Here is an 18607-nt window from a genome sequence, read left to right as displayed (position 1 = left end):
TAAATCTATTTCGGCTGCTTCTATAGCGACCTTCGGCCCAGGGGTTCCAGCCTGGGGTCAGAGTGACGGCGAGGCTTCACTACGTCCCGTTAGACTTCAAAGGACTTCCTGTGTTTCCTGCTTTATTGGAGCTGATGCTGGAAAGGCTCAGATTTAAACTGCTTCATGTCCTCACTGCTCCACTCTTTATCTTCTTACATTGGTGGGTTAGTTATCCTCTGTTATTTTCCTCAACTGTTCTACTGAAATCACAGTTTAATAGTTTTATTTCTAGAAACAACATGAATGTAGGTAGATGCAGTCTGGTCTCCTGGAATCTCTTGTTATCATTTTAACATGAGATAATTGAGATAAAATGGTTTCATAAGCTGCAAATACCAGTTTTTATTGAATATTCAAAATCAGTTAGGCTTATAAGTCGATCAGGTAAGAGTAATGATGCTTTTTTCCGCTTTAGGGCCAACTTGATTGGTGGAAGAGTTCAGTGGATTTCTGTTGTCGAGAATTTTCTTTAGTTGACTCAAATCCTAACAGACACACTGGGAAAAAAATGCTCCTATCAAAACAAGAATTTTTTTTTTATTTCAAACAAGTTTTACCTTGAAATAAGATTAAAAAAAATCTGCCAATAGAACAAGTGAAAATGGTTTGGTAAGATTTCTTGAAATAAAATGATATTTAGAATATTGAGATCTTAAAATTAGCTGGGGAAGCTTATTTTAAGCTATTATTTAAGTTAAATTTCACCAGAATTGTCAAGCTAAGGTGTCTCAACCCTCCTGTTGTCCTCATTTATGGCACAATTTAAAAAAAACTTATTTTCTTTTCTTGTCTGAAAATAATCCAAAAATTCAGCAAAAAAAATGTCCTAAATTTACATAAAAACAATGCAAAATCGTGAAGAAAATTCTTTGTAAAAGTTCCCCTTAGAAGATTATTTTTAAAAAAATATTCAAATTTGGCAAGAAATAAAAATTTAAAAATTGTAAATATTTTCAAAAAATGAATAAAAATATTTTTTTAAAAATCCTAAAAATATTCAGAGTGATTCCATATACATATCAGTAAAAGTTCTAATATTTTCTTTAAGAATATTCAGAAAACAAATCAACCAAAATTCACTGGATTTTGTTTGATTTTTTCTGAATGTTCTTAAAGAAATTTTTAAATATGTTTTTCCAACAAAAAAATGTTCAAAAAATTCCCAGAAAATGTTGAAAATGTGGAAGTTTTCACTGTGAAAAAATTCCCACATTTTAAAACTTTAAAATGGGACAATTTGACCAGCAGGACGACACGAAGGTTAAAACAAGATAATTTCAAGATTGTTTGACTTAACAAGATATTTAAGATACATTTTCTTAAAACAAGTCCCTCCATCTTGCTAGAATGTCACTTGTTAAGTGAATTTATCTTAAATCAAGTGAGATGAGACATTTTGACTAAAAATAAGACAAATACACTTGGTAAGATTTGGAGTTTTTGCAGTGTAATCTGGTCGTCACTGGGCTCCCCTACACCTAAACACAGAAAATGCTACCATTACAACCTGATTCTACTGTTCTTAATGTCCTTTTATTGTAATGAACAACCAGATTTAACCTCCTCCGTCCTGATAGTTTGACCTCAGTCCCTCAGACACGCTGTCAGAGCTCAAATCAGAAATAATTTGTGAGGATTAGGGAAGTTGCTGTTTGTCTGTATTTTCCTCCATTTTTTTTTTTTTTTTTTGCTCAGTCAGACATGTTAATCCTTTAAAGTGAAGTCCAGACAGTTTATGAGTTCAACAAACCCAGAATGCAGTTAAAGGATCAAACCCACTCACGGATCCAGAAAGCTAACAGTTTTTCTTTTGCTCCACTTGAACCAGCAGCAACCGTTTCTCTGATAATAGGTGGCCTTCTGTCACAAATCGCTGTGGGTTTGTGTAAATGTGTGTGTTTGCTTCTTAAAAACATGGATTAAGTCTCTGTTCTGTCTGCTGGACCAAAGCATTTAGAAAGCAGCTGTCTTGTTGTGGTGAGTTTTCTTTTCTGCAGGCTTTTGTCGTCGGGGTGTGTGAGTGTGTATATCTCGTGTCTTTTGGTGTGTGGGGGTGTTTTCGACTGTGGGTGCAGTTTGTAAACTTCCCTTTGGAGTTTGTTGTTGCAAGTTTATGGAGAGTGATATGTTTATTTATGCTGCTTACTGTATATTTGCATGACTCCACGTCCAAGAGGTTTATCTGATGCCTCTTGCTGAGTTGTTGGTTTTAAAAGTTGGTTTCTATGGAATTACAGGAGTGCCATAAAAAAATAAATCTATTTAAAAATAGGGAAAAAAATGTGTAAATATAAAGAGGAACAAATAACATAATAAATAAAAAAATAAATTTGCTTAAAAAATAAGGAAATAAATGTGTAAATATAATGAGGAACTAAGAAAATAAATTAAAAACAAATCTGTTAAAAATAAGAAAATAAATGTGTAAATATAGAGAGGAATTAAGAAAAGAATAATAACAAAATAAATCTGTTAAAAATAGGGAAATAAATGTGTAAATATAAAGAGAAATAGATAACATAATAAATAAAAAATAAATTTGCTAAAAAACAAGGAAATAAATGTGTAAATATATAGAGGAATTAAGAAAAGTATAAATACAAAATACATCTGTTACAAATAGGGAAATAAACGTGTAAATATAAAGAGGAATAAATAACAAAATAAATAAAAAATAAATTTACTAAAAATAAGGAAATAAATGTGTAAATATAAAGAGGAATAAATTACATAATAAAAAAATAAATTTGCTAAAAAATAAGGAAATAAATGTGTAAATATAAAAACAATGAATAATAGAATGAATAAAATTTACTTTTACTTGATGAACTGAGCTGCCAATCAAGGCTTTGGGTGGGGCTTTCTGTACAGGTGAGTAGTCAGTACCTGAAAAAAACAAAGAACGGAAAAAACACAAGGAAAAGGGAAAAGCAAAGACAAAATTTACCTTTAAATTTCCATATTTTTATTTATTTTTTATTTTTTCCTCTTTATATTTACTTCTGTTTTTTCACTCATTTTTATTTTTTTCATTTATTCATCTTTTTATTTACACATTTATTTATTTTTTAACAGATATTTAAAAAATTCTTTTGTTTATTCATCTTTATGTTTGCGCATTTATTTCCTTATTTTTTAACAGATTTATTTTTATTTTTTCTTTTATTTATTCTTTACATTTATACATTTATTTCTTTATTTTTCCATAGATTTTTAAATGTTTATATTTATTCCTCTTTATATTTGCACACTTATTTTCTCATTTATTTATTTATTTTTAGCAGATTTATCTTTTATTACGGCATTGCTGGGATTCCACAGTTTACTTAATGGCTGCACGTAACAAATATTCTGCAGCAGAGGACTAAAATTAAGAAAAGCTTCTCTTGCTGGATTTCAGGCTGCACTGGGACATAATTAAGAAATAGATTCCCGAAACCATTCAAAACCTATTTTGTTGCTTCAGCAATACAATTTGACATTTTAGAATGTTTTGGGGGATGCAGTAAGTAAAAAAGAGCTCGCTTTGCTGAGTTTGAACCAGAAAAAAACTGATGCAGTCTACTGTAACGAGCTTGTCTGCCTTATATCTGTAATTCTCTTTGTGGTTAAATATCTGCATACATCTGCATTTGTCAGCTATGTTTTTCAGCTGGAAATGCAGTATCAGCAGCTCTCCACTGGAGGGAGCCAGAGTCACATTTTAACTTTACATCCCAACATTCATCCACACCTGACACAGAACACGATAAAATCATTCAATGAGAAAAGAACTTCTTTATGACAACAAATAGAAAAGAAGGCTTTGGTTTTTTGTAATCAACTTAACGGCTGATCTTTATGTCTCTACATTTGCTGTGTCATTGTCATTTTGTAGGAAAGTGACAGTGTGTTACTGCAGTTTAATGCATTCCAGAAAATGAGTTATTTCAGCGCTTTAGGGACTGTACGTAAATTACTGGTCGTGGGGAGGAAGGTTGAACATTACTCCATCCTCCACAAGATTATATAGGACCCTCTTGTGCTGCCAAAAAAGCTTTGAGCTCTGAAGGTCAGTAATTTTTTGCCGTGTGGTCAAATGTCGTGCTGGGGAAGCTACCGCCGTCATGGAGTGCTTCTCATGCACATGATTACCAGGAACCAAGATTTCCCAGCAGAACGTTGCATCATAACAAGATTAATGAAGCTATACACTGCATTTGTCATTGGTTTTTGTGCTGTGGCATATCAGTGTGTGTTTTATGCTTTTAAAAATCCACACGCACATGAAACTAGTCATACTGGTAATGTTCAAGAGAAAGGGTACATTCGTAAAATTTTTTCCCTGAATTTTTTGATAGGAAGCCATGCAGATCAGCTGGATTTCATAATTTCCTACCTGTAGATACATTCTGCGGTGCATTTGATTGAACGAGCTGCTCCAAAGACTCCAAACCATCCATGTAATTACTCTTAGAAAGATGTCATAGCTATACAGACAGGTGACAAGTTAAAGGAAAAATCTAAACCCTCTATTTCTACGGTGAAGGGATCATGGTTTGGGTCCAGTTGTGCCCTTAGATGGAAGGGTCACTGGAAATCAATAAAAAACAGTCCCGAGTAATATGATGAAAGACTTCTATCCTTATGGGAGTGGTCTCTTCCACAGTGACAATAATCCCCTTCACTGAAGGGTTTAATGAATGTGATGTAAATGATGCGCTATGGCCTTCACAACCACCAGTTGTCACTCCAGTGGAAAACCTAAGGGAGATTTTGGACCGATATGTTCATCGTTCATCATCAAAACACCAAATGGAGGAAAATATATTAATAAGAATGACGTTCCACCTCTCCAGTCTCTCTTGAGACTTGGAGAATCAATGCAGAGGAGCATTGAAAATATTCTGGTGCCTTACTAAGACATTCTACTTTGGTTTTTCCTTTCATTTGTCCCCCAGCTATAGATAGAAAAGTCTCATTTTGAAGCTGCAGATTACTTGTTTGGAGTTCAACTGTCCCTGCATTTTTCTGACAGTGACCTTTGGATCCAGATGCAATTTACAGCTCATCAACAGCAGTAAAAGCTCTAATGTTCATGTCACGTCCTGATCCAGCTCTTTGTCCATGTCCGTGTCATGGTTCTTGGCGTCTGTATTTTGACCCCTTCGGCTCATCTGACGGAGGAGGAGCAGGAACAGGGCAGAGACGATGAGAGCAACGCCCGCCATGAGGAAGCCCGTCCCGTAGTCGCTCATCTTGTCAATGAAAAATCCTAAAAGGAATAGGAAGTGTTAGCGCTGACACATTCATGTTTCCAACAGTCAATATCACAACTCTAAAACAAGGAAGATCGGATTGCGTGAAGATCAAGTTCATCCTAAGGCAGTAATGTCAGGGAAGGAACTATAATTACTAATACTTTGATTTATCGTCAACTTCCATCAACTCTCTGGTCTACAAAGTAAGAAAACGGCTCCGAGAACGATACAGTAAATAAGTTAGAAATAGCCTCAGTGTCAGAGGAACCATGTTAAGTTAAAAATAGGACACCACAGTCTATATTTATAACTACTTTACTTCAATTAGCATTAGTTTTATCTGAGGTCAGTTTCAGTTTTATTTAATATCAACTGTTTTAGCAACTTGTTAAACACAGAAGATTGTAAGATTGAGGCCAGTAGATGGATGGATGGATGGATGGATGGATGGATGGATGGATGGATGGATGGATGGATGATGGATGGATGATGAATGGATGGATGGATGGATGATGAATGGATGGATGATGCATGATGAATGGATGGATGGATAGATGGATGATAAATGAATGGATGGATGGATGGATGGACAGATGGATGGATGGATGATGGATGGATGGATGGATGATGAATGGATGGATGGACAGATGGATGGATGGAGGGATGGATGGATGAATGGGCAGATGGATGGACAGATGGATGGATGGATGATGGATGGATGGATGGATGGATGGATGGATGATGAATGGATGGATGGACAGATGATGGATGGACAGATGGATGGATGGAGGGATGGATGGATGAATGGGCAGATGGATGGACAGATGGATGGATGGATGATGGATGGATGGATGAATGATGGATGGATGATGAATGGATGGATAGATGGATGGATGGATGGAAGGATGGATGAAGGAAGGATTGACAGATGGATGAATGGATGGATGGACAGATGGATGGATGGATGGATGGATGGACGGATGGATGAATAAAACAATAAATTTAGAAGAATAAAAGACAAGACTCTTCCAGTGCAAATAAAAGTTGAAATAACAGCAAAAACTATCATCCAAAGGGAAAGTCTAATTTCTTTGGGACTTACAGAATTAAAGATTAGCGGCCTGTCATACTTCAGTAACTGAAAATATTCTTATCCCCTGTTTCTTTCTCTCAAAAATCCTTAAATACCATCAGATCAACCACCCAAACTACAGTTATGTGAATAACTCTGTTGGAGAGCTTCCTCCAGCTGATTTACTGCTGGATGATCACCTGTGGGACACTTCATGGCATGGCCGCCTCTGCCTGGATGCCAACACAGCCTGGGTGTTTTCTGGCTGTATTTACCGCTATTGTTTAGAGTCGTGTTTAAATGTGGGTCGTAACCTCAGTAATCGGGTTCAAATGCTCGCTGCGTTGTAAGATAGGGCTGTCGTTTTTTTTTTTTGTGTGTGTGTGTGTGTGTGTGTGTGTGTGTGTGTGTGTGTGTGTGTGTGTTTGTGTGTGTGTGTGTGTGTGTGTGTGTGTGTGTGTGTGTGGAGAGGGATAAGTGTTGGATTGCATGGAGAAAGGAGAGGAAAATGAGATTTTACTTTAGAGGCTGAGAGCGCCAGGGGCAGTTTACTGCAATTTAACTTTAATAGCTTTCCAAGAAGGTTTCTCATTTTTTCACTATAGAATAAAGAAGATAATTCAAACAGATTGCAAATGTAGTAGACAGATCTGAAAACTTCCTTTAAAATGTGTTTAAACATACTTTGGAGGTGCAGTAAGACACAGAACATGAAGGACACCGACACATATAATGAAGTGCATTGATAAGAATATAATAAGAACAATAAGATAAGAACATAATTTTTAATATCCTTTTATGATAAAAAGGAGTAAATTATGAAAAGCAGACAAGATGGATTTTTATACTTTATGAGAAGTAAGATGGATGGATGGATGGATAGAAGATGGACGGATGGATGGATGGATAGAAGATGGATGGATGGATGAATGGATGGATGGATAGAAGATGGATGGATGGATGAATGGATGGATGGATGATGGATGGATGGATGATGGATGGATGATGGATGGATGATGGATGGATGGATAGAGGATGGATGGATGGATGAATGGATAATGGATGGATGATGGATGGATGGATAGAGGATGGATGAATGGATGGATGGATGGATGGATGATGGATGGATGGATGATGGATGGACGGATAGAGGATGGATGGATGATGGATGGATGGATGGATGGATGGATGGATGGATGAATGGATAGAGGATGGATGGATGGATGGATGGATGGATGGATGGATGGATGGATGCTTATATGAGAAGTAAGATATGAATAATAATGTAAAAGCCCATATCAGGGAGATATGCATAATATTTTGTGTCTTTTCTGCAGATCTTAAATACCTTCCATAACCTAACACTGCTGTGGTTGGTGTTGTTATGGTGAATATGAATCACAAGGAGAAGTGAAAGTGGTTCCTTATCGTGATATACCTGTAGGAAGCTTGACTGCAGTTTCTTTCATCTACATGAAGTATTTTAGATTCTTTTGCATCTGGTTTTCTGTCTTTAACATGTAGTTTACTCTCCCTGTGCTTATCAGGATAATTTTTGAACACATTGGCCGTCTGTTTTTAGCCAAAAAAGCTCAACAAGAGGCAAATTTTCTTCCTGGGATTTGGTGGAGACCAAAACAGAGCTACAAATAGCCTTCATGTGGACACAGAACCAATCCCAAATGAAAGTTACTGTTGCTCAATATTATCTGGATTTAAAACTATCAGCTTTAGGGTGTGATCATACTCTACACCAGTGTTTCTTCCAAGTGAATAGAAAATCAGTGATGCATGCTGACACAGGTTTAAAGGAACCCTCTCTACAGATTCTAGTGTTTTGCCTTCCTCTGCTAAACTGCTTCACCGTTATGTTTCCACGGCTGACATCCTGTAGGACATGGTGTATGGAAATGTCACAGAGTGAGAAGTCGATGGAGAAGAAATGCTATTTGACTCAGGGGGGAAAAAAGGATATTTGGAAGGTGGTGAGCCGTGAAATTAACACAAACATAAAGCATCATGATATTGTAATTTTGCCCGGATGCTCTCTGAATATAAAAATTTAGCAGGATTACCAAAATCCTTTATTAATTTAAGGGCGGCGCTGCGTATCAGGAAGGTATAAAAACCTCATTTTGTTTGAATGAGGCTCACCGGGCTGCAGAATGATGTATAAGCACTTCCATTGTGTGATATTTAATGTTCTGGAAGAACAGGACCAGGAAAATGGCAAAGGACACTGTAACCTTGTGATTATTCTGAAGCTCAGCAAATGGATGTATTAACATACAGAAATAATGACATTCTATTCTAATGAATTCTATTCAGTCACTGCAACATCTTGTTTAATTCTACCTTGCAGTCACCACAATGGAATTAATCATCAGGAATTGTAAAGCAACGAGCTGAAATGTGTTTCTGTTTGATATGAACTTCAGCTGACTATGAAAGCTCACCAGCGATGGGCGGTCCAAGCAGGCCTCCGCTGCTGCGTATGAGCATGAAAAAGCCCAGAGCGCTGCCCAGCTTTTGGATGCTCACGATCTCGGCCAGCACGGTGATATGGATGGCGACCGTTGCTCCGTAGACCAGGCCGTAAGCTGCACTGAAAACAGCCAGCTCAGTGAAGGAGGAGGCCAGTGGACACAGCAGGATCACCGCACCGAGCAGAGTCACTGTAACCGTCAGCTGCTGCACCTGGTAGAGGAAGGACACTCTGGAAAACACATTCTGGCTTTTCTGCAGAGAACCTAAATGGGAAAATTGATGACACTATCATGTCTGCGCACTAAATATGAATCTAAACAAGGAGAGTCAAACTCATCTCAGTCCAGGTTCCACATTCAGCCCAGTCTGATCTCCAGTGGACCAGTAAAACCACAGCATAATAACTGATAAATAACCACATCTCCTAATGTTTCCTTTGTTTTAGTGCAAAAGAGTAAGTTCTGAAAATGTTCATATTCAAGGAATTATCTTTTTTACAAAACATCATGAACAACCTGAACTTTCTGAAGAAAAATAAGTTCAGTTTCATCAACACTCAGCCTCAGTTTATCATTTCCACATTAGTGACAATAAAATAGACAAACAACGCAAGTGAGACAAAAAGGAAACATCAAAGAAACAACAAACAACAAAACATGAGACAAATGATACAAAAGGAAACAAAAAAGAGAGAAAATTTCAACAAAAAAGTTTCAAAACAAGAAAAAATGGACAACACAAAACACAAAATGACAAAAAATATGACAAAAAAGGACAAAAGAACAAAGAACAATCTAGTATTTTCCTTTATGATCCAAACAACGTGTCATGGTCTAGAAATGATTTTAAATTTATAGTTTTACTAATTTACAATCTGCAGTTAATGTCTTCTCTGTAATTTTTCCACTTTGAGGACCGGATTGGACCCTCTGGAGGACCACTTTTGGACCACGGGCCTCATGTTGACTGGTTCAGTCTACTTGAGATCAAACTGGGCTGAATGTGGAACCTGGACTAAATGAGTTTACACCCCTGGTTTAGACTATCATTCCTACATTGAACATACCGTCTCCACCAGCCTCAGGTTTGCCACCCAGCCAAAGAACACTCGTCCAAACAGGTCCAGCACTGCAGAGATGGACATCAGAGCAGCCGCCTGGTATTCCTCCACTCCTTTACTGCGAGCGTAAGGAACCAGGAACAGAGCTGGAGCGAAGAACCCCAGAGCGGCAAACACCCCAAACATGGAGTAGACCATGAATCGAGCATTTCTGATAAGAGTATAATCTACGTAGCGAATGATTTTGGTCTTTAGTTCAGCCCTCTTAGCTGCTGAGTCTTTGGTCACATGTGGTTTCTGTTTCGGTTCTTCAGGACATGCGTTAACCGTCTGTTCATCATTCTCAGATAGTTCCACTCCTTCCTCTTCCTGATTAACCGACCTGGGCCGATCCTCTTGAGAGAGCAGTTCCATGGACAAGCCTTCCTCCTCTGCTTTGACCTCACTGGCATTGCAAACATCTCTGGAGGTTTTCAGAGGCCTCAGCAGCATCCCACACACACACAGGTTGAGCTGCAGACCCCCGAGGATCAGCAGAGCTCCTCTCCAGGAGAAGCTGTCGATCAGCAGCTGGAACAGAGGCGTGAGGACGAAGGTGAGGATGCACTCTCCAGAGCTGGACAAGGCGTTGGCCATCGGACGCCTTTTCTCAAAGTAGAAACCCAACATGGTGACGGTGGGGGTCCAGGTTAACGCATAGCCAAACCCTGCAACCAGCACAACAAATATCAAACTCTGTGTGCATGTTCTGGGTTTGGTTTGCATGTGTGCACAATTACATTAAACTACTTACCATTTAGAAACCCCACAGTCAGGTAGAGCTCAGTGATGTTACGAGCAAAAGCCCCCAACACCACTCCCACGCTGCATATCAGTCCACCCACGATCACCACGGAGCGGTGGCTGTAGCGGGCGCTGAGTGCCGACGCTAAAGGTGCTGCAGAGGACACAGAATATTCTTCAGTCTACATGCAATGAAATAAATTGATGTGGTGCAACAGAAAAGCTGTGCAATGTACGTTTATGCACCCCATTTAAAGTCTGCTGGGTTTTTTTATTGAACAAGGTGGTTCATTTCATCCGGCACCTTACAACTGATTTCAGGTGGTGTTTTAAGATGTTCAAGAGCGTCCCATGGTGGTCAGGAAGTATGAGTTTCTGCTGAGTCATCTGAAGGATTTGACATTTAAAAAGTGTGGAGGCTTTTGAAAGATACAGATGACATTTAGGTAATTTGTTGTAAATTGAGGACTATAAAACATGTCCTGGTGTCCTGCAGTCCAGACTTCGTCATAAAGACTCATGTACCTGAAGTAAAAAATAAAATGCTGATAGTTACCTCCAACGTGGATGGTTGCTACGGCAATAGAGGTGATCCATGACGTTCCTGTCGCTGTGGTTCCAAAGTATCGATGTATCTCAACATAGAACACACCGAAGGCCTTCACGACCCCAAAGGTCAGACCGAAGACGAGGAAGCAGGAGAGCAGGACGAACCAGGCGTAGCCGCCGTCGAGGGCTGCTGGAGGAGAAACAACAGACCTTCTGCTTTGAGCCTTCACTGGAGAGTCCATGATGAGCTGCACTGCTTTCTGCAACACTCAGACACCTAGAAAGAGCCCACAGGGGGTTATTTGTTGGTATTTTTTTTACAGCAATTGTCAAATTTGGAAAACAAGAAGCTGATTTCTTGTGACGTTTGGTGTCATTTGGTTTTAGAGGACCGACGTACAAACGGTGATGTGAGACGAGGGTTTGTTAGAAATGTAGGAAGTATTTGTTGAACACTTCTTTACTCATGGTAGTAGAAGTTTTGTTTCGATAATTTAAAAAATAACATAAAACTAAGTCTAAATTACTATAATTTGGATATAATTCCACCAAATGGTCATGTCACAGACAGTCCTGTCCACATATTTATGCAGCTATTCAGCTGAGATGCTGATACCGCTTCAGTTTTTTAAAGATTTTTTTTTCATTTTGTACATTTTTTTTAACTTCAGTTTTACTCCATTTACTTGTGCACTTCACTATGCATTTATATTTTTACATTTTAATGTAGGATTCTAACTAGTTTTGGATTATTTTTATATTGCAGAACAGCTACTTTTACTTGAGTAAAAGAACCACAAAATTCTTCCACCTCTTATTTGCATGCAACATTGGAGTAAAATAGATAAATATTCATTCTAAAACATGATCATTTAGACAGCTGTTTGCTTCCAACAGTTTGGTGAAGACTCTTTTCTGTTTGAACGTATAAGTGCCCAGTGCAGAAGCTCAGGTTAATAAGAAATGCTTTTTTGCGTTAATGGAACCCTGATCTCAGCTCCAACAAGCACGTTCCGATATTATGGACAGTTTCCAAAAACTTGTTGAAAGCAATGTGGAAAGCTATGTGGAACCCTCTGAACAGGAGGTACCGCAGAAAGTAGTGTGTTGCTGTAAAAATGGAGAGGGAAAGGAAATTAACAATAGAACAGAGGCAGACCATCAGAACACTATAAATGTAGGTGTTTTCTGCTGAGAGGAAGAAAGTCCTGGTATCATTGAGTCCAGTTTTCTTCTCCATCAAAAGGCTCAGAAACTGGAGGAAACTCTGACAGGAAGAGGTCTGGAAGACCAAAAGAAGACCAGTTTGTGAGAGTCAGCAGCTTGGAGATAGGAGCTCAGAGGACAGCAGCTTCAATCAGCTTCATAGAGGTCATAGGAAGAAGGTTCACTGTGGAGACAAGACTTGGAGCTGCAGGTTTGACAGGTGGAGCTGCAGCAGGAAGCCATTGTTAAGACGTCAGAATCAGAAAAAGAGGCATGACTGGACCATGAAACACCACCAATGGACTACTGAAGCCTGGAAGAAAGTTTTATGGACTGATGGAGCTAAATCTGGAATCTCTGGTTCATCAGCAGGACGTTTGCAGCCGTCCAGTAGGAGAACGATGGTTCCTCAGTGTGGAACATCAGCTGTCCAACATGGAGGAGGAAGGTGACGATCTGGGGCTGTTCTGCTGGATCCAGGGTCGGTTCTTGTACAGACTGAGAGGAACCCTGAACCTAAACGGCTACCACAGCATTCTACAGCTCCAGGCAGAACCCTCTGGTATGTTCTAGCTGGTCAAGTTCATCAACAGCAGATAATCACCCAGAACATCAGTCCAAGCTCTGTAGAACCACCCAAAGAACCAGGTGGATGAGAACATGGAGTCTCCAGACTTAAACCCATGGAGCTGGTTTGGATGAACTGGACAGAAGAGTGAAAGCAAAGAACCTACAGAACCTCACATTTATGGAACTTCTGCTACAGAGCTGGAAGAACTTCCTGAAGAACATCTGATTTCCATTGAGGAAAGAATGCCACATGTGTGTTCATCTGCCAACGGTGGCTACTTCGATGAGTCAAAAGAATTTTTGTTTTAACTTCATTAGTTTATTTGTTCTATGCTTTCATTTCAGATAAAATACATTAACATGCAGAATTTACGATAAAAAAATGGAAAGATTGGGGTGTTCTAAAACGTTTGACTGGTAGTGTATGTCCACAAACTTTTGGCTGTTTGGTACCAAAAGTTGTAGCATTTGAATCAATCATTTAAATCCACATCAGCCCATATTCTCAGGTCCATGTTTCAGCTGAACTTGCAGTCATGTAATCTCTGAACCAGACCATTCTGGCTAATCATTACACTGACTATTATGGTGTCGCTGCTTTTGCACAACAAAACTTCATTCATAAGAGCAGCATGCATCATAGAGCAGTGCTTTTAACAGGCTGTGTCCCCTCATGCAGAACCTAATACTGTACTGAACTAAAATCTAAAGGGTTGGATTATTCTGTATCTGTGTCTTTTTATGAATCATGCATGACTTTTTTCTCTCTAATGCCATGATCCAAACTTAAAACAGTGATCAGCAAAGAACATGAATCTTTTTGCCTCTGAGCTTATTTAGAATTCCAGGTATTTCAGATACATAAATGAAAATGTCAATGAGTGGATTTGAAATGTCTAAGTTTAGGCCCTGGTTATTGAAGCACAGTAAATCATTTACTGTATGACCAAAGGTCTGCTGAGACTACTAACTTTTTCATTTTTCACAGAAGAAACCATTATTAAATTTTTGTTTATTCTAGGATTATTTTTAACGAATGCCTGGGAAACTGAGTGTTAGAGTGATTATAGAATACAAATCAAACTGTTCCATTGTGAGCTGTTTGTCATCTCTTTGGACCACAGATCTGATTTATCATGCGTGACGGGATTTAGCTCAGTTTTCCGTTGATGGAAAAATACTTTAAACACATCATAATAAAAATGAGGCTTCACAGAAGCTGTTTACAGAGGACTTTCCAGCTTTTTAATGATTAAATTTACCCACCTTCGATGTGATTTGGCTGAATGCAAACGTGGGTTTTGGCTCCAGAACTTCACAGTATTTTATAAAGGATGTATAAAATGTAAAATCTTGCGTCTACTGCACCTGCTGGGATCAAGTCGAAGCCATCATGCTCTTCCTGCAGGCCGGCTCTCCAGGCTTTGCTGAGGTTTCAGAAGCCTCCAGTGGTTTTCCACATGCGGTGCTGGTGCTGTCACTCAGCAGAAGATGAAACATGCCTGGAGGTCCTCAGGAGTTCAGGTTAGGAGGCACCGAGGGGTCAACATGTAGAACCACCAGCAGAGAGAGCAGGAAAAAGACAGAAGAGGCAGCATTTAAAGTCAACAGAGGATTAAAAAACTCGCTGAGTAAAACATTGATGGTGACATGTGAGCGGCTCACCTGGACTGACCTTTGTCACCTATTTTCTCTGGATTCCTCAGCATGTTGACATGTTGAAAACAAAGACAAGCGCAGGGCAGAGCTTTATCTGACCTTTTCTTTATCAGATGTTTTGTAGCCTGCACGTGTGTGATTCAGAGCAAGACGCCAAAAAAAGCAGATCTGAACACCTGTACCATCAGTTAACCAGAGGAAGGGAACATCTGCTGCTAGGACGGCCATAAAAACTGTAAATGGAGGATGTAAGATGACATCCCACCAAAATAAAACACCTCTGCATTAAGATGGATCTTGAAACGTTTATTTTTCAAGGACATAAAACCAACTTTGTGTCAAATAATGAACATTTCTCCAACATGAAACACTTATGAGACTAAGTAAACAACACACTCGGTTAGATTTTAGGGAAAAAAGAAATGTCCTTGGTTAATATTTATCAAGAGTTTGATATTAAAAATAAACAGCTAATCAGGTTCACATTTGGCCTGTGTGTTTGATCACATGTAGTAAGCCAGAAAGTCAGCTGTTTAGTCTGGCAAGGTAGCATTTAGACATTTATTAATCCATTCTTTACATAAAGGACGCAGCAACCACAAACACTGTTCTAGTCTGAATGTCCAGGACCTTCATATGGAGCAAGGGTGTCATTAGCTGCAAATTTTAAATAATTTCTAGACCTTGACAAGTTGTTTGGATCATACTGAATAAAATAAAGTGCTCCATTGTTCAGTTAAAGTTATCTGTGACTGAATGTTTTGTGCTTTTCCAGACATCTCTAAGTCGGAATGCACACGTCTGAACGGTAAACTGAGGCATTATACTGCTGAATTTACAGCTTATTTTTCTGAGCAAATTTCAGGTTGTTCATAAAACACTCCGTTTTGTTTCTTGCTTTTGTCCTTTTTGGTCTTGTTTGTGTTATTTGTATAATTTTTTGGTCTCGTTTTTGTTGTTTGTCCAAATTTTTTGTCTCTGTTGTTTTGTTTTGTGTCGTTTTTGTCTCATTTTTGTAATATCTTGTCTTGTTTTGTTGTTTTTGGGTTTTGTCAGGGGTTTTTGTTGTTTTGATCATATAGTAAATCCTCTCTGGTTCAGTTCCAGGTGACTAAATGTTGTGTTCCTCTGAAGACACTCTGTGAAGTTGTAATGTGGAAATGATAAACTGAGGATGAATGTTGTTGAAATTTCACTTCACTGTTCTTAAATGCCAACATTTTTGCACTAAAACAAAGGAACCATTTGGAGTTGTGGTTATTTAAAGGTTATTATGCTGTGGTTTTACTGCTCACCTGAGATTAAACTGGGCTGAACTAAAATGAGTTTGACACCTCTGATCTGGAGTCTGATCCCACCGTAGTTTGTGTTCTAAAAATAAGGACAGACCTGAATAATGGACACATGATATACGCCCACATGGAGATCAAACTACAGACAATGCAGAGAAAGAGCCAAACACAACACAGTCATAAGTAATCAGTTTTTCTCCTGCTCACACCTCTGATGATCGCTGTGTCGAACACCAAAGCAGAAGCAGCAGGGTCGGGTTACAAGCAGCTCAAAGCAAAAAGAAATGAGTTTGCAACACACAGAGCTCAGTTAATGCTGTCTAATGTTCATCAGGTCTGTAAAACATTGTTTCAAGTCAACAAACAAAAGCAAACTATTTTTATTTTCTAAAAAACCTGCCCTCAAAATTGGACTTTTTCTATGATTGAATATTTAACACTGACAATTTGGTTTGTCATCTGGCAGCACGACAAGAACATTTTTAATTCAAAAAGTTTCAAAACAACATTAAAAGTGTTAGAAGGCAGTAATTTTGAATACATTAAGTGCTTGTGAATTGGCAAGCTTGGATTCATCTGCTCCTTTACTGACTCAGCCATTAACAAACAGGAAGGACGGCTTTTATCGGAAATGTGACAGGACTTTTTTGCGGCTTCATTATTCCACAAACAGCTCGGACAAATGCCTTGTAAATCTTGCCTTTAATTACCTCTCGCTGGTGCCGCCTGCCAATAAACTTTTGTAAACTATCAATCCAGCTCATGAAGTGTCTCTTTTATGAGCTCTGGAGTTCACTGAAGAGGCGTCAAGGTTTGCTGGATTGTTACGGAAGACAGCCCAATCTGTTCTCTGTCCTGAGTCAGCAACGAGTGACGACGGCACGAAGTCTGAGTTTAACACGAACAACATGTTATTCTTTACGGGCCATTGATCACATTAAATATTTGGCTCAGCACTGAAGCACTTGACCCTGTAAAACCCACTGTCACAGAAATACAGAAATACAACACCAGTTTGATTTGTTGGAAATATTATATATACTATGCTATAGTATATATATATATGTCAGGGTAGAGACTGCGATTTGGTAGAGCTGGAGTTTCTATCAGTAGAGATTGCGATTGGAGTCTCTACCAGTAGAATTGGAGTTTCTACCGGTAGAGATTGCGATTGTAATCTCTACCAGTAGAAACTCCAATCCTACCAGTAGAGATGGAACTTTAAATCTGACCCCTGCCCTGACCCTACCCTTAAAAGTCTAACCTTAGCCCTGACAAATCTCTACTGGTAGAATTGGAGTTTCTACTGGTAGAGATTGCGATCGCAATCTCTACCGGTAGAAACTCCAACTCTACCAAATCGCAGTCTCTACCCTGACATATATGTATACATATATATATACTATGCTATAGTATATATGAAACAGAGGACAGTAGAATGGAAGAATCAGTCTTCTTCCTCTGCATCTGTCCAGCAGCCAGAGAATAATTCAGACCAGATCTCTAGGATATATTCATGTAATCTCACATCACGGAACATTCACACAGAAATATTACATAACACCATTACTACTACTACTACTAATATTAATGCCATGTAATAAAACTCCCATAATAACATGAGGGGGAATACTGTCAGTAATTTTACCTTTATGAAAATCTGACTTTGGTGTAGAGAACACAGACATTTACTTCCCAGTGGGGGTTCTTCAAACAATTAAAGATTTATAAGAGCAGGTGATAAATAATTAATCTATGGCGGGGATGACTGGGGAAGGTAGAGCAGCGGTGGAGATGGAACACCTTCTGAATAATGAATCCATGCTGCTGAGGCCTGACACACACACACACACACACACACACACACACACACACACACACACACACACACACACACACACACACACACACACACACACACACACACACAGGGTGGTGTTATTAGCTGTGGACGGGTCCTCTGATGTCTGGATCGTTGCTTGTTTGTGTGTGGAGGCTGCTGAACGTGTCACCGAAACAAATCTCAGAGAAATCCGGCAGTGTTTCAAACACGGCCTCAGATCTCTGTGCCTGTGAGGCCTGTCCACCAGCTGCTGGGTTTATCCATCATCATGAAACTTTTATCACAGCTCGTGTTACACAACCGATGGGCATCGCCGCCTTCATCTCAAATCCATGCAAGTTGACGTGAAAAAACAGCGACTTGTGAGAGTTTCAGCGTGTTGATTCTGCAGCAAATTCTGCTGACTAAAGCTTTGTTGTTGTTTGCTTCTGGTTTTGAAACGACTCAACAAGTCGCTGATGCAATAACTGTGAAATACTGTTTCACTTTTTGAAAGAAAAGCGTTCAAGTTAGCAGCTTCCTCTCCTACTCCTGATGTAAGAATCTGCTCGGTCGCAGCTCTGAAAGGTTGAACAGACATCACAAAGCTTTGGTGACCCTCCCATCGACAGAATGAGGCTCAGATAGGGCTAGAAGAAAAAGTTATCTATGCTTTTACTACTTTATTTTGCCCCCTGGGGACAAATGAAGTTTTCTGAATCTGAATGACATGGAGCTTGGACTACTGGAACGCCAACATCGACCAGTTAGGTCTGAACCTTCTGCAGTTTGTTCAGAACGCAGCAGCTCGTCTTCTAACCAGGA

General features: G+C 39.0%; 1 protein-coding gene across 1 annotated transcript; it reads right to left on the bottom strand.

Annotated features, from left to right (window-relative positions):
* Positions 1-3799: 3799 nt before the first annotated feature.
* On the bottom strand, positions 3800-16972 carry si:dkey-246g23.4 (uncharacterized protein LOC559426 homolog). The gene is made up of 6 exons (XM_022210296.2): positions 14378-16972; positions 11241-11510; positions 10695-10838; positions 9908-10608; positions 8811-9051; positions 3800-5296 (listed from the first exon to the last, which is right to left on the bottom strand). The coding sequence occupies exons 2-6, from the start codon at positions 11473-11475 to the stop codon at positions 5118-5120; spliced, it is 1500 nt and encodes a 499-aa protein (XP_022065988.1). The 5' UTR covers positions 11476-11510; positions 14378-16972; the 3' UTR covers positions 3800-5117.
* Positions 16973-18607: the final 1635 nt, after the last annotated feature.

The sequence above is a fragment of the Acanthochromis polyacanthus genome, chromosome 8 (assembly GCF_021347895.1).
Source record: "Acanthochromis polyacanthus isolate Apoly-LR-REF ecotype Palm Island chromosome 8, KAUST_Apoly_ChrSc, whole genome shotgun sequence".
Taxonomy (NCBI): domain Eukaryota; kingdom Metazoa; phylum Chordata; class Actinopteri; family Pomacentridae; genus Acanthochromis; species Acanthochromis polyacanthus.
Note: the sequence above shows the minus strand (reverse complement) of the source record. Positions and strands in the feature narration are given on the sequence as shown.